The sequence below is a fragment of the Aythya fuligula genome, chromosome 3 (genome assembly GCF_009819795.1).
Source record: "Aythya fuligula isolate bAytFul2 chromosome 3, bAytFul2.pri, whole genome shotgun sequence".
In the NCBI taxonomy this organism is placed as follows: Eukaryota; Metazoa; Chordata; class Aves; order Anseriformes; family Anatidae; genus Aythya; species Aythya fuligula.
In genome coordinates this window covers 1503909-1531108 of record NC_045561.1, presented here as the reverse complement: position 1 = coordinate 1531108, position 27200 = coordinate 1503909, and the positions used below count along the sequence as shown (strand labels likewise).

Below are 27200 nucleotides of genomic sequence, written 5' to 3'. Positions count from 1 at the left end.
AAATAAATAACTTAAATGTGTGGGCTGACTGCCAGTTGAGGCTACTTTTTTTTTTTTTGACTTTATTTCCAGATTTCTAAAACAGTAATTCAACATATAATTACAGTTAAAAATATATCAGGTTGAGGTTTTTAGGTGTGATATTCTCAATATGATTAATACATCTGTATGGGATGCTAAATCTATTTTTAAGAATTAGGCTGCCACCATATCTACTTCCTAAAAATACACAAAACAAGTGTGCCTGGTGGTTACACTGTGAACTCTTAGCCCTATGGGAATGCCATGGTTATATAAATTCAATTCAATCCACAGTGTTTAAAGGCTCTTTAGAGTTCTGTCAACTGCATATGTTACGCTGTTTGTTGTTTGCTTTTAAAACGATCTTAAAAGTGCAGTGACAGGTTTTGGCAATACAAAGAACTTTCTTTAACCTTGTGGCTATTCTCAAATAAATGTTAAAAAAGTATGTTTTTAGAAGCAGCGGTTATTGAGCGTGAGGGGAAGCACATTATTTAAAACCTTCTACAAATAATGTGTTTCTACACACATTAATTGCATAAACTCTGTGCATAAGTTAAGCAACACCATCGTTACCCATTTCTTTTGTAGTGTATATATTTTTGGTTCAGAATACTTCCTAGTAATGTCTGTCTTCCCACAGGTCAGAAGTAAAGCTCAGCAAGCATTCTTCACAGCTCTGGGAACATATAATTTCTGTTGCAGGGATATCATTCCCTTGGTTTTGGAGTTCTTGCGTCCAGACCGGCAAGATGTCACTCAACAGCAATTTAAAGTATTGTCAGATTAACTTTGGTTCATGTCTTTGAAAGTGTATTTACAGAAGAATTTTTAATGATCGAAGCATGGTTTGCTTGTTTATCAGCATGACTCTTAAATTTTCATGGCATATAGTTTATGCATGACTAATATGAGGAATATTTTAGATGAAATGAGTTGTCAAAAGAAACTTTGTGTTTATGTACGCTCCTCATTTCATTGACTGTTCAGGTATTACTAAAGTGTATGTTAACACCTCTTTTTCGTGGAAGTTGAGAAGCTATAGTCCAAAGCAGTAAGACTCATTAAGGAGTTCAATCAGCTGTAAGAGTATAAACTGGTAACTTGAACTGGACATAATGCTGATGACCTAAAAATGTTTTAGTAAAATCAGATGGGTTTTATTGTTAAGCAGTAGGTAATTATTGATGCTGTCAGGCCTGGAAATGATGCTGATCAATCAGAAGGCAATCTAAACATCCAAGTGTTCCCTTCATGGCCAAGAAAGCATCATGTTCCCTTCCTTGTCCTCCCTGTCACATTCAGGAGTTGATCATATCATGTCTGGTAGTTAACCGCGTCTTGTTCCATGGCATAACTTCAGGTCTGGTCCTGGTCATCAGCCTCACAATTTACCTGCAGCCCTGAAATTTTTGATACAACCAAATGTAGGTTTGGTTTTGGAACATAAGTTCACAGCAAAAACAGGTGTGATACTTAATCATTGAGTAGTTCATTCTATAATGTAATTCAAAAGTCAGTCATCCATTTTGTGGATAAATTAATTGGCAGGATTTATAATTTTATTAAAACAGTTCTTTAGCATAAAAAGAATTGTACGAAAAATCTTCAAAACTCTTTGGCAATGAGGCTACATAGCTGCATTCGGTATATTGTAATTATTTGGGAACTCTGAAGATGAATCTCTTCTGTGTGGGTGCATGCTTATGTATATATCATAAGAACAGTGCATGTTACTCTTCTTCAAAATTACATTTTTCATTTTGTAGGGTGCCTTATACTGTCTTCTTGGAAATCACAGTGGAGTATGTTTGGCAAATCTTCATGATTGGGACTGCATTGCACAGACATGGCCAGCGATTGTTTCTTCTGGGCTCAGCCAAGCTATGTCCCTGGAAAAACCATCCATAGTTCGACTCTTTGATGACCTAGCAGAAAAAATCCATAGGCAGTATGAAACAATTGGATTGGATTTTGCGGTAAGCGTCAGATGGCTTAAAGTTAACGTCTGGGTTCTGGGTGCATCTGACTGCATCAGTGTTTGAGACTCGTTTATGTTGTTTGAGTTAGGGTTTCAATGCTGATCCCATTCTGATTTCTGTTACAGAAGAATGCAGGCCTGTACTTTCAAGAATGAAATAATAATAGCTTCCTGTAATATTACTAGAATTTGTAATTTTCTGTTTATCTTCCTTGTGGAAAGGAACTTGTCTTCCAGTGTTAATTAGCATGCTTCTTGCCAATCAGATGTGAAGGTGTGTGTTGGTAGAGCCATGTGGTCAAATTAACATTATCAGTATTTGCAGCTGTTGTCCCACAGTACTCTGCACAACTGTCTCATGCCTAATCACAGAACTCAAGAGGTTGGAAGGGACCTCAAAAGATCATCGGGTCCAACCCCCCTGCCAAAGCAGGTTCCTTAGAGCAGGCTGCCCAGGTAGGTGTCCAGACGGGCCTTGAATATCTCCAGAGAAGGAGACTCCACATCCTCCCTGGGCAGCCTGTTCCAGTGCTCTGTCACCCACACTGTGAATACCAATTTATTCAGTGTGATAAATGTTATGGTACTTATTTTTAAGAATGAGTGCCAATTAATAAACATCTTTAGGAAAAAAAAATCATAAAAATTCTTTAATTAAATATTATAGTTTGTCTTTTGTTTTAAAATAAAATAAAACAAATAGTTTAGAGAAACAATTCTGATGTGTGAATGTAGAAACAGTCTTCCCTACTCCAAGGACTTGCATGTGTGGACAGGAAATTATGCACTCTTCAAATGATTCAGAACCCTGCTTATTTCAAAGCAGAAGCAAACAAACATACATAAAAATTTCTAAGTTGCTGCTCACTCCAATCTCTGCATTTTTTTTTTTTTATCAATAGGTTCCAGAGAAATGCATTGAGATAGCTGTTATGCTGCAAAGATCAGAACATCCAAGTTCAAATTTCACAGCCCTTTGCTCAGAGGAAATTCAGTTAGGAATTCAGCGACAGAAAGAAAAGAATGCTGAGGCTCTGCGGTAAGTTAAACCTCCCTTAGCACCAGTTTCCACTGCCTCAAATGCTTACTGCGCATTAAATGTAATAATCCAAAATTGCTAAACTAAATTTTAAACTAGACAAACTGTCAATGTCCAAGAATTGTTGTGGTGCGTTTTCTCTCCTGACTTGTCAGCCACTTTCCTCTACACCCATATTTCCTTCCTTCTCTTCCTTCCCTGTCCTACCAGTTGGTGCTGTTTGCTGCATTGCATTCAGCCACCTTTTGCTGAGGAACTTTTATTCTACTTCTATGTGGTTCTTTCAGCAGCATCTAGTTGATGATTTGTTTTTTTTTTTTAAATACCCAGAAACTATGAAAATTTGGTCAACATGCTGTTGGACTGTATGGAACAAAGAAATCTGTAAGTCTCCCAGTGCATGAAGCACTTGTTTTTTAATGGGGGGGGGGGGGAGGGTTGGAGGTGGTTACATGAATAAATACCAATTGCATCAAAAAGTGCAGGTTGCATGGCCAGAATTGAATAATATTTTCTCACCCTGATGGTAGTTTGTACAAAAGCAATTTGTTGGTAGGAATCTTGTGTAAGGTGCATTGTGGCAAGCTTGGAAAGCTTTTGTGAAAGTACCTGCAAGCATTGGATTGCTGGAGATCCTTGTGCATTTGCATATGCATAATACTGACATCAAATAGCTTTCAATTCACAGTATATTTGTTTACAAAAAATAAAAAGAATATCATTATAAGTTAATAATTACATAAATGGTGTTGGTTTGATCTTGGCATTTCAACTGGATGTAAGTTTGATTCCATTTGTGCATTCACAGCATTTTGGAGGCTTCCTAAAATGCCAGTTATGCTCCTTGACTATAGTGATGTCAGAACATTGCTTGTGTCAGTCTGAGTATATATTTACATAATTGTAACCTGTATAATCACGTCTGTGCATGTAAAACTCTATGTATCGTCTGGTTTGTTTTTTAGTCCCTGGAAGTTCGAGCACATAAGTATTGGTTTTCTGTCTCTGCTCCTGAGGGATGATAGGATACTGCCTGTCCGTGCCATAAGATTTTTTGTGCAGTGTCTCAACCACGATGCAATTGTAGTTCGTAAGGTAAAAACAATATAACTACATCTTTTTGTCTTTCACCTTAATGGGTTTTGGATAGTTGTTTGTCACTCAGCTGTGATAAAGTACAAAAATTGGGGTGTACATTCCTCCCCGCCTCCCAGCCGTGTGTGTATAATAGTTCCTAATCTAAGAATGTGACAGTTTTGGGAGTGCTGTAACCATGATAAACAATGTAAAGTCTGTAAACTGTGAAAACGTGAAACATCTCCTTCTTATTTACTTTAGGATGTTTTCTGCAGGTATGTACATGTATTTTTCTATCTGCAGCTTATTACTTGAAGGGAGTCCAGCTGTGTTTATACCTTTCTTTCTGCTTGTCTCCTCAGTGAGGCTTGAAAGTAACGGCCACATCATTTTTCTCCAGAATATAAGGGGGGAGATTTATTTTTGTGGTATACAAAGGTCATGCTTAACTCATGTCCTGTATTCCCTGGTGATAATTACTGCTTTATGGGAAGTATCAGCCGCTGGGATGGTGAAGCTTGATGTAACCTCTAGTGGCTTTTTAGGGCACTGAGTATCTGGCTTAAAATGTGTCTTACGATGAGATGATGTAAAGGTATGGAATGGGTACATTAATGCCTGGTTCTTTATTTAGGTTGCCATCTCAGCTGTGGCTGGCATTCTTAAGCAGCTTAAGAGGACACACAAAAAAGTGCCCATATGCCCTTATGAAATAAGTAAGTTTTATTCAAAATAAGAAATGCTTTACTCACTTTTTTATTGTTAAAAAAAAAAACAAAACATTTTTTCTGGTGAAATTAAACATAGAATCACGAACTTTTCATTTCTCTCTGGTTGTTAATGTCTTAACTAAACAAAATAGGTAATATTAATTAATTTTTTAGTTTTTTTAAACAGATTTGTACATAGAATTATATATTAAGCTATTATTTTTGGTGAGATAAAACTTCAGAGGTATGGTTATAGTCATCCTCCTTTCAGAAAGCCTTGTAATTTGTGTGAATAACTTGTATGCCTTTTTATTCTTTTTCTATCATTTCTATTATTTCTATTTATTCATAATTTCTATGGCACCTTTACATAAATTAATAAAGCCATCTTTGATTTCTATCAGTGTTACTTTTAATCTCACAGAGCAAATATATGTACATGTTTGATGGAGGAAAAAGCTTTGAGCAGTGACATAAAAGCTCTTAGAATCTTAAAACAGAAGTAAGTTGCAGCATCTGCTGGAACTGTCAAGGAATGAGTTTGATGAAATAGTAATTCCTCTTTAACCAGGTGGAAACCCTAAGCCTTCTGGTATTCAGGCTGGTGACAGGCTGGATAACCAGTGGCTGCACTATGACAGTCGGAGCTTACCAAAGACTAAGGAAGCCTGGGAGTCATGTTGTTTTGTGGAGAAGACACACTGGGGTTATTATACCTGGCCTCAGTGAGTACATTAAATGTACATTAAAATAGAATTGTAAAAGCAAGGGGAAAAAAATGAGATGTAATGTGTGTTTTGTTTATTTTTTTTTGACTGGGGAAAATTTTTTTTGTTCTTCTTGCTTGCTTTGCCACCTTTTGATTTTTTTTTTTAAGTGTCTACTTGTTTCTCTTTAGGTTTTGCAGATACTTTAGGCACTTATGCATATTAACCTTATTCCATTAAAACTATATGCTGATTTTAATTGAAGCATGTGTGTTTGCAAATCGTGCGATCACAAAATACGCGTGGTAGTCTTATTACTAATAATTCTGGATTGCTTGCTGTAGCAGTACTTTTATAATGGTAGGCTTGATTTTGTTGTAGCTGATAAATCCTGTTTAATATAGAGAACAAAAAAATGTTTCATTCTACTTTTCTTTTGAAACATTTTAACTTTATCTTTTTTTTTCTTTACATTTAGAACTATGACAATTTATGCTCCAGTTGAGCAGCAACCAAAGCTTGGGAGAAAAAGAGATGAGCTAACAGAGGTATGGGTTTTAGTGAGTTTCATTTGTGTATTGCTTTAATACTTCTTTGTTTTTTAATGATGCCCACAGGTTAGGGTACGAAGATCAAGTTCCCTACTCTATCTTAATTTAAGTATCATCTGTAATTTAGAGAATGCATACATAAAATGTGTGGAAATACTTTTTCTGCTTGGTTGCAGAGATGGAGATTGAACTCAACTACTGTGTTATCTTGTTTTTAACAAACCATAAGTGATAATTCTGAAGCCTAGATCCCCCAAAGAGTCTTTAAACAGTGTTTTTCTTCTTAATTTTCATACTTACTGTGTTAGCATACAAGAAGAAATGATTATTTTTATAAATGTCAGTGATCATGGAATAATTTTTAACGATAGCTTTTTTGTTCATTTTCAAATCTTTACCAGAGTTTGTAACAAAGGTAATTAAGGACAGTGGGAGTTATTATTTTGTAGGGTTTTTTCCTAGTGAAAGGAAGGATGATATGTAGTCATTAAAGGGAATAAAAATCAAGTGGCATGTACAGTGTTACTTAATATCCCCTCTGAAATGAGGGTTAAAAATGGATGACTCTGGGATGATTTTTGCCAGCAGTAAAATGAATCATGGGAATTGAAAAGATTGGGATATTACTGTGGCAATCAAGCACTGCAAAGTTAATCCTTTTTTTTTTTTCTTTTCTTTTACAGGCAGAACAAATTATATATGATCATTTTTCTGATCCCAAGTTTGTTGAGCAGTTAATAAAATTTCTGTCTTTAGAAGATAGGAAAGGAAAAGACAAATTTAATCCTCGCAGATTTTGCCTTTTCAAGGTAAGTGGAGTTCAATAACTAAATTGCTTCCTTCTTGTAGATAATTATCTGCGTGTGGAAAAGCCGCAATTCTGGGCTTGTCTCTCACTGTTGAGAAATAGTGATTTAAATGTATGCTGCTATGATTAATCCCATTAATCGTTTCTTCTGATTAACTACTTATGGAAATGTACTTAAAATAATGTAGAAGTCTGTAGGTGCTTGTATGTAATTCTATTAGGAAAGCAATGTAATTTCACTTTCTATCTATTGAAATCTAAAGTCCTTCACAATCATACATTCTTCCAAAGATGACAGTTTAGACTGATAATTACTGAAGACCCTTTCACATCTTGTTTTACAGGGCCTTTTCAGAAACTTTGATGATGCCTTCTTGCCAGTTCTCCAGCCCCATTTGGAACGCCTTGTGTCAGACTCCCATGAAAGCACCCAGAGATGTGTTGCTGAAATTATAGCTGGCTTAATAAGAGGCTCTAAACACTGGACATTTGAGAAGGTGCTGAAGTAGTGTCTTTGAGTAGTTCTGAAAGTTAAGGAATAAGTTGGAATTATTAAACATGTTAAACCTATGAAGTTGAGGGCTTCTGATGTCTTACCAAAGTCCAAGAACGGACTGGAAGACATTGCAATACTTAATGCTTCATTGCCAGTGTTTGAGTGAAATTCATAGCTTGCTGTGGTGTCTGTACACTGCTAGGTGATAGTAAAATGCTACAGGATATAATAAAGAGTTTGCTATTGGGCAAGTAGCAAAGCTGACGTGGATTGGCATAAGTCTGCTTACATTCACCTCAGACCATTACATCTTTATTTAGCCCAGACCTAGCTGTCTAAATTACTTTAAAATGCATCTTTGTAGTGAAAAGTAATTCTAGGAGAACTGGATTTTTAATAAGAAAAAAAAAATAAAGTCCTTTGGATGTGCAAGACTGTTCTCCTACCAAAAGCAAAGTGTGTACAGTCTCTGATGTGTTTGTATTAAATTATCGGGATTAAATTGCATATGGAGTCCACAGTATTTCAAAACACCTTGCAAACAGAATTGAAATGATTCCTGAAGTCTTAACTCTTATATTGGTTCCTTTTTATAAACATTATAGAATGGCTGCTTCTAGAAATGGTATTCTTTCCATGTTTTGAGAAGATAGAAGGAATTGGGTTCACACAGGTTAGGCAGCCATTTTGTTCTTAAATAGACAAATCTTTTGCCTTTTTGCTGAGCAGGTGGAAAAACTTTGGAAGCTTCTCTGTCCATTACTTCGAACAGCTTTATCCAACATTACAGTGGAAACATACAATGATTGGGGCACATGCATAGCAACCTCCTGTGTAAGTAGTACATTTTTAGTCTTGTAAAGATATATCCAGGTGATATAGCTTTGTATACAGGTAATGTGTAAATAAGAGCTTTAGAAGTGTTTGAATATATTTTATCAGCTAAAGCTGAGAGCTGTAAGTACAATATATAAAAGTACCACTCATCTAAAATCTTACAGCTTTTGAGGAAACTTTGCTTTCTTCTGCCCTTTGCAGACAGTTAAATGTAACATTTCAGAAAGGAAATAAAGCCTTAATTTTCTTTCTAAGTATTTTAGAGGAGCTGTATAAGGATAATGCTGTTAAAGTGTGTGCTTACTGTGTGTTTATCACTGATCATTTTTTTCAAATTACATTTTCTTTCTTGAAAGGTTATGCCATGAAAAATTAGTCTCTAGTTATCTTCTGATGTAAACTAAAATGTCTACACACTGGTGGTCTGGGATTTGTGGGGTCTGGGAAGGAGGGTAAATGATAGGCCACAAATATCTTGTATCAGTAATTCTTTGAAGTCACTCAGCAAAATTTTGCATAACTTGTCAGCCAGAACCCTGACAAATAATTAGCAAAATTCCCGTATCAAACATGAATGATTATTCAAATACGTCAAAAAAAATAAGCTAAATTGTTTTCTGTTCCAAATTGCTATTTACCAACGAGTTTAAAACATGTTTTCGTTTGTAGTTTCATTGTACTTTCTGCATACTGAGCTTCACTGTGAAAAAATTTTGCACTTTCTTGGTAGAGTAAGCACAAAATATGCCAAGAAAATCTGTCAAAACTTTGCTTGTTTATACATTATACAAATCCCTGGTTTGCTTTATATCTCTGAAACCTGTTTGTTTTTTAGGAGAGCAGAGATCCTAGGAAACTGCACTGGTTATTTGAATTGCTGTTGGAATCTCCATTGAGTGGTGAAGGAGGATCATTTGTAGATGCATGGTAAAATTTTAACTCTTCTGTTGTGGCTAAATAAAGGAAATAAGAGCATGGATAAAATATATTGAGACTATATTGTGCCAGATGGTTTGTAGAGGCAGGAAGCAAAAACACTCCTTTTCTGTTAGTTAGGTTTGCCTATCCAATGGCAGTTTCTCTATTATTTTTTTGTGCCCTTAAATCTAGTTAAGAGAATGCCAAAGGTTTGGAACTGGCATAGCAGCAGTACTGTTCTTTAATTCTGCAGTGTTTACTGGTCTTTGCATGAAGCTCATTCAAAGATGCTTTTATACGTTGACGCATTCAACATTTAAAACAAGGCTGGGGCAGGGGGACAACTAGAGAAGAGAGGAACAACTTGGTATGATTACAGATGTATTGTTCCTATTTCTAGCCGGCTTTATGTACTGCAAGGTGGCCTTGCACAGCAAGAATGGAGAGTACCAGAGCTGTTGCACAGACTGCTGAAGTACTTGGAACCTAAACTCACACAGGTTTACAAAAATGTCCGAGAGAGAATAGGAAGGTCAGTGTTCTCTTCTGTAGTTCTTGCTTGAATTGTTTCTTCTGTTCATAGTATTTGGGTAACTGAGTAACTTAATAGCTACGCTGAAGCGGTGACTTATCTCTGTGTGTGAATTCTGCTATATAAAAATTACCTAAGTTACTGTTAACAGACTTGTTTCAGAAACTTCAGATGGCTTCTCCATTTTTTTACTTCATGTATATGGTTTGTTATTTTTATGTATGAGATCTCTAAAGCTTTTAGAAACAAATTTACTTTGCTCAGGGCCTAATTAATTAGCTAACTTATTAATTAGCCATAACTATACAGGGAATTCTTTAAAGAGCATTTTAGTGACTTAAGAGCTAGTTGCACATCTGTTTGGGGGAGGGAGAGTTGTGGTTCAGTGACTAGCCCTGCTTGACTCACATATCTACAAAGAGAGTATTTGGAATATATGCTTTTTTTTTACGTAACTTTGAGCGAAGATGAGAGGAATTTGATTTTTGATATTTAGTACTTGCAAGAGTAGCAAATGGATTTCTCTGAACCAGTCGTGCTAAGCGTATGTTGCTTCTTTGCTTTATTTTAGTGTGTTGACCTACATATTCATGATAGATGTTTCCTTGCCAAATACTGCTGCAACTAAGTCTCCTCGTGTCCATGAATTTACCACCCGAATACTTGAAAATCTTAAACCCCTCATGGAAGCAGATGAAGAAATTCAAAATCATGTTATGGAAGAGAATGGAGTTGGAGAACAGGATGAGAGAACTCAGGGCATTAAACTCTTGAAAACGAGTGAGTTACCCCCATTTATAAACCTTATTAAGTATGATTAAGGACTGCAAATCATATAGCTTCAATACAGAATTTCACTTCAGAGATCTGTGCTGTAACAAGGAGATACCTGTTTCAGGGTTGAGGTTTATAACGTCAACTTTAGAAGGTCCAACGTAACTGCTAGTGTGGGTCCACTAATGTAGCCACTCCTAGGGTACTCTAGCAATGAATTGGATGTATAATTTGTTGGGGGATTATTATTTTTTTACCTTCTTATTCAGTGATCAGCTCTCTTTTTTAAAACAGTTCTGAAATGGTTGATGGCAAGTGCAGGACGGTCCTTCTCTACAGCAGTCACGGAGCAACTCCAGCTTTTACCCTTGTTTTTCAAGGTATCCACTTTAATTGCTGATATATTAGTCATGTTTGAAAACATGATGTTACATATGAAGTTACTGTTTTTCTTTTTTACAAAGTGCCTTATATCAGCAATGGAAAACATGCATATTGATGAGGCCCCAACTATTTTTTTTATGCTAATGTACACTTACAGTTCGTAATTTAACCTGCTATATGGTTTCCTGAAAATGAGTTGTAGATTAATGATCCTATATGTTTGTAGTTTGGGTGGGAGATGTAGATGGGTGGGAGAATGGAACATGTTGAATTAATGAATTAATGTTTTTGTTCTAATACTACTTTGTGTTTTTTTTACTTTTTCTTTTTTTTCTATATATTTCTTCTTTTGCTCCATAATTGAGCAATTCTTTCTAGATGGTGACACCTCTAATCCTTTGTATTCTTTCATGAAGTTGGGTCATTGAGTGCTGTATATCAGAAATAATGCATATTTGCATGCTCCAAAGCATGTCCTTGCTTCGTATAAACGTCAGTCAATAATCCAACAATAAACTGAAGTTTACTTTCACAAAAAGGAACTTGAAATACTAATAAAGGTTTCAATTTTGGACCTACATCTAAAATACTAAATGAATTGGATATCACACCTGAAGAATTGCTCTGGGGAACAAAATGCTTAATGACACCCATTTAATCCTGAAGAGCTTCATGCTAGCCAGACAGTTTGGATAATACATGGTGCAGTACAGTTTATCTGATAGAGTTAAGCATTTCTCTTTCTGAAGCGAACAGGGATCTCAATTCTGTTCACTTATTTTCAAGAGGTTACTGCTGAGAATATTTTAATGTTATATTGATTCATTTTTTTCCTAGATAACTTAGGAAAATTTCCTGTCATTGTCCTTCTAAGCGACTAAACTTTTTCTAGGATTTGGTTGTTAGCAATGCTTTATTACTGACATTAGCTTTTTCTTTTTTTCTTCCACCTCTTTGATCTTGTTCTACAGATTGCACCAGTAGAAAATGACAATAGCTATGATGAACTCAAAAGAGATGCAAAGATGTGTTTATCATTAATGTCTCAGGGTTTGCTGTATCCTCAGCAAGTGCCTTTGGTACTTCAGGTGCTAAAACAAGTAAGTCTGGTCAAAACAGCTCAAAGCTTCAGGCTTTCAGATGCATTGTGCAGTAGCTTTATTTTGTTTGTTTGATCTAACCATTATTATTTTAAATGAATGATTAAATGAAAAATGTATGCTTTGGAAATTAAGAGTGTATGAAACAAAAAATATCTGAAAGAGGAAGGTTATCTTAATTGCAACTCTTCCCAAAGCTTTTTTTAAAAATATTATTAGCTTTACATCTCCTCCTTGGTCGTCTACACATTCTTGTTTCTTTTAATATTTATTATTTTTTACTTGTAGACGGCAAGAAGCAATTCTTGGCATGCTAGGTATACCATATTAACCTACCTCCAGACCATGGTGTTCTACAATCTCTTTATCTTTCTCAACAACGAAGAAGCAGTCAATGACATTAGATGGCTGGTTATAAAACTCCTGGAAGATGAACAGCTTGAAGTAAGTCATAGCTTTTACAAATACAGGTAATGTCTTTCACAAATACAAATTCTGTACAAATACACAGAAGCGAAGGCTTGTAATAAGTTATATGAGTAAGTATGTTTGATCATGTTCAAGCTCAGTGAAGAATCTTCAGTGTTAATCTACATTCTGCTCCATTTCCCCTGCACCATTTTCAATGCTTTTTTTTTTTTTTTTTTGGTATGGTATTTATTTATTGGTGGTGTGGTTATTTGTATTTGCACTGTTAGCGAATATCAGTGAAATCCTTCTTTGGGATGTTTCCGTCCTTTTTTCTTTCTAGAAGAAAGTGGAAACTGGAGTGTGATACACCTCTGCCAAAATAAAAGTCCTACTTTAGTTCTTCCTGAAGCTACATTTAAAGCAGCAGTTCTACCTGAGATGTGAAGCTTACTTTTGTCAACAGGAAATTGAAAATAATTTGAATATATGAATTAAAACTTATGGCTGAAAAGGCTTGTCATTACAATCTTTATAAGTACAAGTAAATACTTAGAGAACAGCACTTAGACTGCTTACCCAACCATACCAATATTAGTCTAACCTCTCATGATTCATGTCACTATTTGCTTTAGTGATCTGGAAAGCAAAAGCTGGCAATCCTAGCTAAGTTGTTGCCCGTACCGGTCAGAACACTTACCTTATGATCTTATATAATTTAGAAAAATATGTTTTACTCACTTTAATATACTCTATCTAGTTATTTTTAATGTAGAAAAGTATTCCTCTGTACTGCAGAGATGCAAATCAAAAACTTACCTATGCTCATAACCACTGATGTTACCATGGAAGCTTTTACATTTCTCTAAAAAAAAAAAAAAAAAAAAAATTAAAAAAAAAAAATTGACAGTTCTTGAAAATAATAGGCAAGGTGCAGAGTATTATTATTTATTTCTTTTTATATGCTGGATTTTTAAGATGAGTATCGTTTCAGTAGGACTCCCTGCTTTAAGTAGTGTTTGGTATCTTTACCCTGTGGAACTGAGATTTTTGCTCTTGGTTTTCAAGACTTTTTTTTGCTTATTTTGATACAAGGTGCTTGACCTAATCATCCTGCCCACCTTGTTTTGTTTTAATATACAGTTTACACTTCTAATATTGCTAGTATTTTTTCATTTGTCTTTTCCTTGTTGCTGTTTTGTAAAATGATTGCAAAGACTTCTGCAAATGACAATCTCAGATGGCTATGCAGAATGTGAAATAGCAGTATGACAGCAATGCATAGTGACCATGGGTGATAGGACAGTCTGGCTTCTATCAAGTACAAATTCCATGCATCTGGCTTTAAGCATATGTGCCTAGGATTAAAGGGTGCTGTACTTAAATGGAATTATAGGAAATTCTTCTTCGGAAGGTCAGTGGACTTGGACTGCTATGGCTGTGGGCACTAATGTGACCCTGCTGCTCATAAAGGGAAAGAGAACGCAATCCAGAAAATTCTCTATGTGTACAGCAGTATAACCACTGCTGAACGTAGTGTCTAATTTTCATGCAGTTAAGGTAGATGGAGAGAGCAGCAGGAATGATTTGCAGTTGGGGAAGCATGTTTTGCAGTAAATTGTTCCGTGTACTCAGAAGTAGAGAAGTGAAAGTGACCGTGTTCAACTTCAGGTTATGTTTCAAGTGATAACCAAGTTAATCTGAAAGCATATATATATATATATATTTTTTACAAATTTATCAGCCAGAATTTGATTTATAAAAATATGAAACCATATGAAACACCTACCCAGATAGCTTCCTAGATCAATGTAGTATATACATAGTACCTAGGTGTCTTGAAGAATTTTCCATATTACACTACAATATCACAGTACTTGGAGTATTTTCTTTGTTGTGTAAATTGTTCCTTGCAAGTACTACACGAGTTTTGCTTGTGCTGTTGAATGGTGTTTGCCTTGTTACTTTTTGTTTTGATAGTTTTGATGGTTTTGTAGACCTTGGTCAGTCAGTTCTGAATAGCACCTATTAAGAAAAAAAAACATGCTTGGATGCTTGGTTGAAAGTGTGTTCGTCTGCAGCTCCTTCATAGGTTTTTGCATTCTATAAATCATCATGTGAGTATGATGATCTGTAAATTATTTAGTGTCAGATGTGGTGATTGATTAGCTTCTTAATGTGATTTTAAAGGCTTTTGCTTCTAAGTACTCCTTGCAGCAAAGCATTCCTTTTATTTAGATTATTAATTTATAAATGAAAACAGTTCTAATACAGCAAATAATGATGTAAACAAGTACAGTTCACTGGGGAGCTTGCTCACTTTACAGCCAAGCTTCTTCGTATTCTGCATTTTGCAGTAGCACATCATGTTTCATTTAATAGCTTGGCTCTTCAGAGACTCACAAATTGCTGATAAGCAATACTGGCACATTTTCTCTTCATACTTCTTTATGCTATTAACAAAGCAGATCACGTTTGAATAATATGTTGTAGAAATTTAAGTGGAATGAAGCGAAGTCTGGAGAGCTTGTTGTTAACTTACTATGTTTAATTATTGTAGCACTAGCGGCTAAACTCACTGCTTTGTGAAGGTCCAGAACATTATGTTCAAGGATGTAATTTATTATAATCTGCTACATTGGATTCAGAGTGTTGGTGGGTGTTTTGTACTCCACATAGACAAATGTTCTGTTTACAGTTGGTGGTAACAGTATGTACTTACCAATAAATCTGTCAATTGCTGTCAGTGTTCCAACAAGTTGATTTGGATTTCAAGTTAGTAAATTTCCTTGTCAGTCTGCAATTTATTTTAAGTTGGAAGAGAGTTCCTAAGGAAGTCAAATCTGAATATGGTCTTACACTTCTATAACTATACTCTGTGGAGATTTTGAATAGATGAGGTGAATCAGTAAGACTGATGGGGTTATACTTGCTAGCAAGTAATTGGGTTTGAGTTGTCTGTACTTGTAATCCACTAGCAATGCATTGTAGCTATTTTATAAGGAAGGGGAAAGCAAATCTGTATTTTGAATGAATTAGCAATTAGATTAAAATTGAGTTTAGTATTGTTTGTTTGGGTTTCCACATTAAAAAGGAATATTTTTCCAATGTGTGATTCCATTTTTATTCCAGTAGTTTAAAAACCAAAAATTCACACACAAAAAACTCAGGTCAACCAAGTAAAGAATGCTGGAACGTTAAGGAACTGAATTGTTGACTATGAAGCACTGAAGATAATTGTAATTTATTAACCTCATGTTACTTCTCAAAAAAACCTCTTGTGTTACAGGTAAAACAGAATCAGTTTGCATGACATTTTGTGAACATAGGCTTTGCTTTTGTCAATTCTAATGACTTCACATATACATAGGCCATGGGAGGGAAGTATGCTTTTGAATAAAGTACACTTTTTTTTCTTCTTGAAAAAGAGCTAACATTAACACATAGACTTAAAAATTTTGTAAAGCAGATTGAGGATTTGGGATGGGTGTCTTGTTTTACAGGTATTTTCAAACTATTTAAAGTTAATCTAGTCTATGATAGGTATTTCTTGACAATTGAGCTAAGTTACTGCATTTGCTTAAGTAGTACGTCACTTTCTAACAAATTATGTAAAGATAGTTCTGTATTGCAGTAGAACACTTTTTTTTTTATTATTTATTTTGTTATGAGCCAAAAGGTAAACTAGTAGTTTATGATCTGAGAGAACAGGATAATGTTTTTGAAATGTTTCTTGGTCAGAGTTTGGTAACTTGGCCAAAACGGATGTGCCCAAAAATATAACTTGTTTCTTGCTGTTCATGTTTGCTTAGTAACTGTGGTATGTGCTATCTCTGGTTGTAGGTGAGAGAAATGGCTGCTACCACTCTAAGTGGTCTTCTACAGTGCAACTTCCTCACTATGGATGGTCCCATGCAGACCCACTTTGAACAGCTATGCAAGATGAGGTTGCCAAAAAAAACGAAAACGAGACCTGGGTTCAGCTGTGGATACAATTCCTTCTGGTGGTAAGAAGATTGTTTCAGACTAAAACCATATATTTTGAGAGCAGTTTTGGAAGACATAAGAATTTTTTGCTATTCTTAAATGATTATTCTGCAAGCACTCCAGATAGAATTGGGTTTATCCTGTGATTAAGCAATATTTAAAAATAAACACAAACCCAGAGAAACACAAGGCTGGTTGCCCATGCAAATTTTTCTCCTTTCTAAGCATTCGTAACCTGTAATGGGTAACCACATGTCCTTATGTACCTTATTCTCTATTTCTGTGAATACAGTGCAGTCCTAATCTTTTTGAAGTGCTTTGAGAGTTTGCTTTACAGCATAAATAATGAATAAGAATACACTACTACAAAAAAAAAAAAAAAAAAAAAAAAAAAAAAAAACAATGATGTATTCTTAGGTCAAATTAATTCACTACTTCTCCCAGAATTAAAACTTAAGAGATTTTTTGATTTCCTCTGTACATACTTGACATAGTTAAGATGATGGGGGATATTTCCTCAGTAAATATAATTTCTTAGCCACCACAACATGTTTTCACTGCTCACCTATCTCACCTTCTGTTTGTTAGCAGTGTGTTTTTAACAAAACAAAACTTAGTTAACCTTTGTTAGGGACCTGGCTTCCTGACCAGATATCTAGTGTGTCTGGGTCATGTTCCTTTGACCCAGAAAGACTGAGTTTCCATGTCATCAAGTAGCTTGATATTTGAGAGAACATTCTTAACTTGGGAACAGCGGAGATACAGCTCATGAGTGATTTACTGTCTAGCTACTTAAGTTCATTTATCAAAGAAGCTCTCTTGAAATGTTTATAAAATATATAGAAGTTGCGGATGATTTTTTTTTACACATTCTTCCACTAAAAATTAAAGATGTGAGAAAGCAGAAGCAAGGTGGAGATCCACAGACTTCTGTGAATTGTACTATACAGTCTGTAAAACCATCTGGTTTCCTGCAGAGATTTTTGTACTGTTCCAGGGTTGTTGTTGCTTTAAAAGAAAAACAACAACAACAACAAAAAAAACACTAAGTTTGACTGTCTCATGAAGTGATGGCTTAGATAAAAGAGTTGCACCTTATTAAATGTAATATTCTGTAATTGTAGACTTGGTTAAACGCCATGCCGGTGTGCTAGGACTTAGTGCATGTATTTTGTCAAGTCCGTATGATGTACCCACCTGGATGCCACAGCTCTTAATGGATCTCAGTGCCCATCTTAACGATCCTCAACCTATTGAGGTAAAAACACTTCATTTTTCTCTTTAGTATACCATGTCTAAAATATGCTTATTCATCTGCTTTCCTATATATATATACATTTAAAAATACCATTAAGAAACTTACTTTGTGCTGCTTTTTATTAAGCATATAGTTTAATTCACAGACAGACTTTCAAGTATTTCAGTGGGTTTCCTGTTCTTGCTTTCACACTTAAAGCATAAAAAGCTGCAAGAGCTATATCTACAGTGAGGAAATAGTTTTGATTGTCTTTTTTTTTTTTATCTTAAAATTGTTACTTTCATATATACCTACAAAGATAGAATTGGGGGGAGGGAGGTGACTAGAAAATATCAAACTGAACAACAGCAACAAAACACTAAAATCTTTAAAACAAAGTTTCATAAGCAATTCTAGAAATGAGTTTTTAGTGAAGCGGTTACTTTAACTATATTTTTGCTTTGTGTGTTTTGTTTTCTTGACCTTTTCTGTGTTAAACATGAATTTACTTGCTGAAGGATTCCTTAGATTTAACAAACTTTGCTATGGTGTGTTTTCCTGAATCAAGAAACTGGACTGAGTGGACTTAATTATTTTAGTAACAGAAGATTGTTTTTCTCTCATTTGATTTTCCTGCATGCCTTCTGTGTTAGATTCATCCACTGTTTCTCGTGTTTTGAGACCTGAACCATTCCTTTGAAAAACTTGAGGAAAAGGGGAAAACAATTTCACATATACTTTATAAGAAGCCATTATTTTTTTTCAGATTTGAAATTGTTGGTCAAATAATTCATTTTGTAGGAATGTTGGAATTGTGATGCTAGTCAAAAGACTATAACCAGAACTGAAAAAATTAAAATACGAAATTCTTCAGAGCCAGTCTAGCTTCTGTAGCTGTTTGAACAATTCTCTCAGTATCATTTTTATGTTTAACATTTGTTTTGCCATGGAGCTTAAATCTACAATAGATACAGATCAATACTGATTGTCTCCTGTGCAGATGACTGTGAAAAAAACACTGTCAAATTTCCGGAGGACCCATCATGACAACTGGCAGGAGCATAAACAGCAGTTCACAGATGACCAGCTACTAGTGCTTACTGACCTCTTGGTTTCACCATGCTATTATGCATAGATAGGTAAGATTTTTTTTTTTTTTTTTTTGACATAAATTAACAGAAGCAGCAGTCTTACGAAATCTACTCTAGCTCTCCAACCTAACATAGCATAGAAAGGAATCTTTCAACCACAGGGAGAATATGTCACCAAATAACAGTTCCTTGTGTCTCCATTGTTCTGTTCGGGATCAGATTTATTTTGGGGTAATTACTGTTGCCCATATTTTTTCATGTGTCCCTATATTACATGAGAATTTTGATAGGATACTCTTCTTGAATACGGGCGATCCTTCTCACCATTTTGTGCCAGTTGGATGCCTTTCAAATGTCTGTCAGTTTCACTAGAGGCCAAGTGCCTGATGCTTTGTACTTTTGATGTCTCTGAGGACTTTAGCCTGCTACCTGGTACAGTATATCTTCTGGGTGTTACGATGGGAAATAACCATGGACAAACTGTTCCCTCTTCTGCAGTATGGCTTTCCTAATAGGTCTCTTCACAGACATGTCCAGAAAGAGCAAATCCAATCCCAGAGTTTCTCTTAAGCTGCAAGATTCTGATGTCTTCTGTGATGTTTTGTGATGGTATTTGAAGATAAATTTTAATTTATTTTCATTTTGTTCTGTAGTAATAGCATGAAGCAGTAATTGTGTTCTGAATTTTTTATTTCAGGCTTCTCCTGGAAAAATGAGGATGTGGGAGCCTTTCTGAAAAATAAAGGAAACTCAAAGAAATTTATCATGTAGAAAACTTTGTCTGGGAAATCCTGATGCCTAATCAAAACCACTTTTAAATGCATACATAAAGGCCTGGTTCTATTCAAAAAGAATTTCACCTCCCTGGGGAGCAGCTGTGGGAGTCCCATAGTCTCCCTGTAACTGCGTTCACAGAGCCTGATCATGAGTTTATTGAAAGACCCTTTTCATTGGCCCGCATTACACATCAGTCTTGTTTCTGCTTTATTGCACACAGTGACTTACACTGCACATTTCTTACTCTCTTTTTCTGACCCTTCTTCCCAGCTGTTTCTGACATCCAAGCTATGCAGAAGCAGAGAGTGCTGCAAATCAGAATATACTCAGTGAAGATCTCCGATTCTGTTGATGCATCTTGTTATCTAGTCAACATAAAAGACCAGGAACTTAATCTTTCTCAGAGTTTATTTTTCACTACTTGGATTTCAGTGCCCGTCAAATGAAGGGCTCTATATCATTCAGTCCACCTCAGGGCAGGATTGCCTTTTTGTATCTTGTTGAAATGTAAATAGCTGACTTTGTCTGTGCAGTATAGATGATGGCAGGACAAAATGTGGGGAGTGAAAGCTCGTACTGCATGGTGAGGTCTTCACTGATAGCTCGACCACGTGGAATAAAAATCTATGATTATCTGAATATTTTTAAGAGTGAAGGACTATGGGTATTTCTAATTAGAGCCCACAGGTAAGAAATTGTGGACTATGAAGTGAAGGTTGAATTTACAGAATGAAATGTATGTGTAGTGTGAAAAGGCACTGAATGGCTGACTGTTTTTAACTGTGTGTGCTCATAAAGATTGTCACTATTTGAGCAAGCATACCTTGCTCAAAGATTGTGGAAGCTCTGTATTTTATTTTTTTTGCCTGCAGCTTTATTCAGAGACTGGTATCTATTGGCTATTTAACAACATGTTTAATATGTGTTACATAGTTGTAAAAGACTGTATAAATTGTAGAGGCATTGCATTGACAAAACATTGTACAGTTTGCAACCTTTTACATAATACCATTGTGAGATTAATTTGTAAAGATTCATACTTAGGTGTTAATACAGTAGTAGTTCTGGCTTTTGTATCAAATCAAATGCCATTATTAGTTTTTTAAATTATTTTCTTTAACAGTATCTCTTCATGTCTAAAAGGCAGAGGTTTTGATTTGGTTTTCTTGTATCTCATTTATTACTATGTCTCATTCAGATTTTAACGAATATTTGTGGCCATCTCTAAACGCTGGCATGACATATTCTGATGTGATAAATTCATAGAACGTGAGGTACATGGAAATAATGCGTAAGCTGGCGTGTTTCAATTTTCATGCAGACCTGCAGGAGCACTAATACATTTCGAGCAATCTACCTGCTGAGTGTGTGACTCATTCCAAACTTTAAAGCACAGCAGTGTTCCTGGTGCAGTATTTAATGAGTGTCAGCACACAGATGTAACCACTGTATAGCGTAGTGCCAAAATTATTATTTCAATTGTGTATGTAGTTTAAGACCCAATAAATGGATTGTTTGTAACATCTGCTTTTTTTTTTTTTTTTTTTTTTGCATTTCTGAAGTGGAAGTTTCTTATTTTGAGACTGAACTTAAGGTTGTTTACTGTGCTTTTTAGCTTTTTGTGTGAGGTGTGTGTTTATCATGGAACTTGGCACTGAGTTAAGGCAGCATTAAAGATAATTAAAGATGTAGCTCTAATGAGTGGGACACTAGCTTTTATATTTTTACATGAAAATATCTTGCACCTGGTGAGACTTGCAATAAAATTTTTGAGAATTATGCTTAAAATTGGAAAAAATGTTATGCTTAAAAAGTTAGTTTGAAGTGGAAGATTGTTTTGCTTAAATAAAAGTATTAGAAAGTATTTGCTGGAAGTTATGATCTTCAAAGTACCTGTTGGCTGGTTAACTGCTATCACAGCAGACATTATCTGTGTTGTCTTGCCTTCACCAGGAACAGCTAATAATAGGATCCAGCTCTGCTGCTTTTTGCCATAGCTGGGATTTTCTCTTCTTGTGTGTCTGTAGTCAGTGTAGCTGGAATTAGTTGTGATGGTGAGGATCCATCCCTGAGCAGGGAACCATTCTGTAGTCAGAGCTATGGTTGCAAATAAGTAGGTGGTATTATTTCACAGTAACTGTTTATAAATTGGTAATAAATTACTGATGGGATCTTGTCCGAACAGATCCCCCAGAAAATAGAGTGCCTGTTCAAAGTACAGTTCTGTAGGGTAAAATGTGATAGTATGAGAAAACTTGAACTGACGCTTTGTGGGCAAAAGATTAAATTAAAGCCTTTGTTCTGAGGATGTAGGAATAACTTTGAGTTATTCATCACATATTGTAACTTCTCTGCTGCAAGCAATCTGTGCACACAATCAGTTCTGGGCTTACCATCACTTTGCTCAATCACATGATGAAAGAGGAGAGTGGAGTAGAACATTATTCAGGACTTCATCTTGCTTCCCATTACTCACTTTCCATTATAAATCACTGTTCTCAAAGGCAACCTTATGACCTTTCCTTACGAAACAAGATTGTTCACAAAGCTTGCTTAGCCTTTTTTTTTTTTTTTTTGTATTGTTAGATTGAGTGGTTGTTGAGCACTTAATGACTGGTTCTGATGAACTGTTAAGCAACATTCAGTCCCCAGTCTCTATTATTCTGGCATGGACATTTCTAGGACTTTTCTCCTAAGATGGACTGTCCTCTGATGCTTTCCTCTGTCTGCTCACAGCTCTCAAAGTAGGGAAGAAATAGCTTGTCCTTGCCTGAAGCCTTAGAGATTAAAATGCAATGACTCAGTTTGCAGAGGGAGACATTTCAAGAGTGAGAAGATAGATTTATTCCCCTTGAACAGTAATGGAGGTGAAAAAAGATGTTGGAGACTGTCTGGTATGTCCTTGATAGCCTTAGTTGACCGTATGTCAGTCTGCAAAAGCAACCTCAGTGACCATCCTGCTCAAAGCAGCAAAGATTGAATGGTGATGCTGTCGTAAGGCGGAATTCATTTCTTGGGGTTGCTTGGGTTTTGGGTCTGTGGTGGTGTGTTTGTTGTTTTGGTTTTTTTTGCTTGAGTTATGGTGACTTAGCTGCCTTGCTAAATTATTAAGAATGGAGTGATCATCTATATTTACATAATCAAGTGGGTATATCTGCATTTGAAAACCTGCTGAAATCACGGCAAAGGCATAATGCTTTTGATAAGACTTGAACTGGTTTTGGGTGGCACCACAGACTCAGCATTGGTGGGTTGTGTGACTAACAAGTTAAGCTAACGTGTGTGGATTTTAAGAAAATGAAAGAGGAAAAGGGATGAACATCCATGTATCTGATATGGAACATTATGACTCATGTTCTTTTCATGTCCATGTTTATGCCCTCTCATCTTTTTTACTTCTTAAACCAGCCTAGTACTGGGAGTTCTGTCCTTGGTACACATGTATGATATCTCTCCTATCGATTTCTCAGTTAGGCGTCCCCAGCATCCCATATTCACCACTCAGTCTCACGCTTTCTTCCATAGCTTCAGAATTCCTGGAATCATGCAGCAGAGACTTGGCTTTCCTTTTCTACTGTGCTGTAGAAGACACAATAATCTGGTAAGGTGAAGGGGGAAGAAGGGGAAGTATTGATCCATAGAATGTTTTGTTAACCAATGTCCTTGCAGGATTTTAACTTTAGCCCTGCTGTAAATTATCAACAAATTTGTTTTACATTCTCACTGGCGTGCAGTAGTGGGAATGCAGCATTTATGGATTCCCCATCACAAAATACTTGCTGTACAGTCACATTGCTATACAGGTTTGGGGTGGGGGACATGTTTTTCCAGTGAGGGGGGGGATAAGTTAACCTAAACTAAACCTGACTTTGAGGTTCTCTGCAGGCTAGAGGTAACCATGCACTGGAGAAGAGGTTGCACAGTCTTTAATCTAGCAAGGTGCTTTTGAGGCACTAGGGCAGAGGTCATTTCGGTCTACTGCAAGGAACTGGCAGTTCTACTACAGAAGAAAACTCAAAACTGTGCGGGAGATGCAGAATATTGCCAAGATGTTTAAGGCAATGCACGCAAATTATGGGCAAATCACACCTGGTTTGCTCTGAGGGTTTTTTCTTCTCTCTTGGTCAACAAATGCCTCCCAAAGCTATTAAAAGATATTTAGAACTCCATGAGCTGAGAATAAAAAAAATGGTTACTGTTCTCTCCCTGGGAAGGACAGTAACTCTCAGTTAAAGCATTCTTGAATCAGGGGTTCTCCCAGCACAGACAACAGCTCGGACAGTTGCCTACAAAAGTTGCTAGCAAAATTATCAGTGATTTCTGATGGATTAGAGCACAGCGATTAGAGGAATTCTTTGTATCCTAAAGGGGCAGACTGTTCAAAGGGTGAAAGAGAGCCTTGTATTTTTCTGATTCTAGGTTGGATGTCTTCTTCAGCCTTTGCTTGTGGAAGTTAGGCCTGCTTTTCCTGCTTGGGCTCTTAGCACCATCACTGCAGATATTCTCTATAAATTAGCGGGGCAGACTTTGCTGCTAGAGAGGGAGGAGGGCACCTACTGTCCTTGGGGAATAGTGAGAGGTGTGCTGGGAAGTAGGAGGAGCAGTCATTTTTGATTGGTATGCATCTTAAAAAAAAAAAAAAAAAAAAAAAAAAAAAAAAATTTAAAAGGCAGTAAACTCAATAAATTTGTTCTGATAATAAGTCTAGTGAGATTAGCAATAAATTTAGGGAGTAGCCTCAATGAGTTCATGCAGAAAGGTTTCTATCAAGAGAAAAAAAGCCTTAACTGTCTTTTACTTCTATTCTTTTGGGTTAATTCACCCTTCTGTTATTCCAGCATCTTTCCCCTAAAGCTGTTTTGTTAAAATGCTGAGGCACTGATCCACTTGCATTGGGGTGGGAGGCAGGCAGGCTTCCACAATTAAAATAACTCCAATTTCTTGTGGTAAATATATACAAGATTTGACACTTTAAAAAAAAATGTCTTGGGAACACAATTTAGCCTCGTGCTGAGAACTCTGACAAATATTTGATGCCTCATAGTTCTAGAGAGCTGTTTTTTTTTTTTTTTTTTTTCAAATTGGTTTAAGGAAGGCCTTGAGAGTGCTGTAAAGTAGGAGTTAATATCCTACTACCTTGTGTGAGGTGCTGCAAAAGCTGTTGCTCCTGTGATTGCCTTGCAAAACCTACACTCATTTTTCCCCTGCTCTTTTCCCCTGCCCCAAACTTTGGCAGTTCTCTTAAAAAGGGGGCTGAGCAAGAGAGACCGCGCAGTGTCTCACGTTCCCATGGAGATGTGTGCTGCCTCAGTTCGTCTCACTCCCCAACTACAGGACCTGTGTTCTAATCACTTCCCTTCTGCTCACTGCCTCCCGTAGTCTTCGTGGGCGCTCAGCTGAGCGCATGCTGCTATCTGCAGCATTTCTGAATGCACATCACTGAAGTTCCATCCAGGCTCATGCTTTTCTACTGAAATGTTGGAGGCTTGCAGGCTATAGTAACTCCTAACACCTATTCCTTCATTTCAAACTACAGTTCATAACTATAGAGGTATAAAATACCTAATAAAACAAAAACCCTTGCTTTTCATGTGCCTAAGTCCTGTGTTAATGAGATAAGTGACAAGCTAAACTAGTTACTATTAGAAAATGGCAGACATCTGGCATTTTGCACATAGCTAGTTCTAAATACCTTTTTTGTAAGGTCCAAGTCTTACACTTCTGAAAAGTGGATTTAGAACTCAGGCTCTCATAGAGTGGTTTCAAAAGCACACACGAGATCAGTCTCTTGCTAACTCCTTTAAAATGTATGGCCTCACAAAAAAAAAAAAAAGTCCCATTAGGCATATGCAGTCTTCTTTCCATGTATGCTTCTACCTGCTAAACTGAAGGAAATCGGGAAGTCTAACTGTGGTCACCCAAGTTGGAGCATTTGGTCAAATAATGTAGTATTTGGAATTACATTAGACTTTTCCATCTTTTTAAAGGACTCACGTTTTGCAAGAAGTTGTGTTATTACTTTTTTTTTGATAAGTGACAACACAGAAGTAGTCAAGTCTAATGTAGACTCAGGCATTAGGCATAATGTGAAACTAAGGTCAGAGTTCTTAGTGTCTTGCTTACAATTAAGGATGCGGGTATTTGTGCTCGCATTAGTTTCACTTACAATCAGCTCTGTTTCCTCAGTATTAATCACTTTGAAGTAATGGACTCTTGCATTACACTGCTATTTTGTCAGTCTCATTTAATCATACAGTTAAGCATGATCTGATGTTTATAAATAAGAAAACTCAGGGAGATCCCAGCTCATCATTGAAAAAAATCATACTCAGAAGGGCCAGGATTCACCCACAGAATTCAAATTAGCCATGACTGGAGAATAAAAATACAAGCAAGAGCTAAAATAAAAGTGATAGGCAAGCTGAGAGGCTTGAAGCCCTAGGAAAACATGGATGTGATGTTCTGGGTTTTGTCCATCTTCATTGCAACTAATTTAAGAACAAAACCAATGTGAAATGGCCCAGACCAATGTGCCCAGGTTCCATGCTGCTCTCATGGCTGCTAGCTTTTCCCAGTAGCAGACCACATAGCAAGGCTGGACTGATTGCCAGCTGGAGGTTGTGCTTAGCATGCAAGGCTTGTCGGCCTGGCTGCTCTTGTGAGTCATAGGTTTACTGAAGGAAATTGCTCTTAGTTTTAGAAAGAAATGTGTTGAAAAATAAACTACCAAGTAGCACTGACAAGCCGTCAGATGGCAACCTAATGATCTTGTCACTGCCTTGATGCTTCTGCAAAGCACCGGTGTCCTTCTGCAGGATTGCTGAGGGTAGGGGAAGGTTATTAAGATGATATCCAGATTGATATATATGAGTCTATGTGGGAATGTACGCTATAAGACAAGTGCCCATGCAGAAGTCAGAAGTACTGCATCTGCTGTATTTTCATAGCACTTTTGTGCCTTTACCTGGCTGGACTTTCACTGAGAACACAGTAGAGGTGACTGACATTGATGTCCCTGTCTTCTGCCTACCAGGGCCCTTTGCTGGCTTGCAGAACGCGTGCTGAGCCTTTCCTGATCTCCTAGCCCATGTAAGTGATTCTCTAAATGATCCACTTAGTGTTGAGACATCCAGTACACCATTGCTTCACAAATACAGCACTCCCATTTAAAGTATTTAATATTTATACTGTATTTATTCTTTATCCCTTTACTGCTACTGTTGTTTTTTTTTTTTCTTTTTAAATCTTATTTGCTGCGGGAAGATAGATGTTTCCTTACTCTAGCTTCTGAGCCATCAGGGAAGGACATTCACACAGGAACGCAGCGCAGAAGCGCAGGCAAGAGAAGATGCAGCGTGCAAACCTGCCTTAACTTTTTATGATGGACAGTTTGGGGTTTGGGGCAGGTGTGTTGGTGGTGTTAAGTCAACAGGGAAGAACCCTGAAGCCTTGAGTGGCCAGCTGTTGACTCAGTGTCCTGTTAAGGGTAGGGCTGGGCCATGACCTGTCCTAAAACCTCCTAAACCCTCCAGGTGCATTCTCTGTGCTGGCTTCGCGGCTTTGCAGTGCCTGTCCCTGTGCAGGATGGTGCTCCCGCCGCAGGACAGGACGGACAGGGACCATTTGACATGCAGGTTGGAATAGATCAAAACCAAAGTCCAAGGGTAGCCGCGTTTGGGGCAGCTGCTGCTCAGCATCACCCCTGGCCCCTTTCCCCCGGGGCTCTCCCCGCACGCAGGGCGCTGCCAGGCCCCGCTCTCTCCCC

The 27200-nt window shown here is 36.7% G+C and overlaps 1 protein-coding gene across 1 annotated transcript in view; it reads left to right on the top strand.

The window, feature by feature from the left end:
• The window catches only part of PSME4 (proteasome activator subunit 4), a 61426-nt gene extending 40468 nt beyond the window's left edge, over positions 1-20958 (top strand). Inside the window, 22 exon segments of the mRNA XM_032184155.1 lie at positions 665-796; positions 1791-2000; positions 2905-3041; positions 3372-3425; positions 4007-4136; positions 4753-4834; positions 5400-5553; positions 6014-6083; positions 6770-6895; positions 7239-7391; positions 8120-8224; positions 9063-9154; positions 9546-9677; positions 10249-10457; positions 10746-10831; positions 11807-11935; positions 12224-12379; positions 16187-16297; positions 16299-16350; positions 17455-17588; positions 18568-18706; positions 19356-20958. Of these exon segments, the coding sequence (XP_032040046.1) occupies positions 665-796; positions 1791-2000; positions 2905-3041; positions 3372-3425; positions 4007-4136; positions 4753-4834; positions 5400-5553; positions 6014-6083; positions 6770-6895; positions 7239-7391; positions 8120-8224; positions 9063-9154; positions 9546-9677; positions 10249-10457; positions 10746-10831; positions 11807-11935; positions 12224-12379; positions 16187-16297; positions 16299-16350; positions 17455-17588; positions 18568-18702 (2589 nt within the window). The 3' untranslated portion in view covers positions 18703-18706; positions 19356-20958.
• The last annotated feature ends 6242 nt before the right edge of the window (positions 20959-27200 follow it).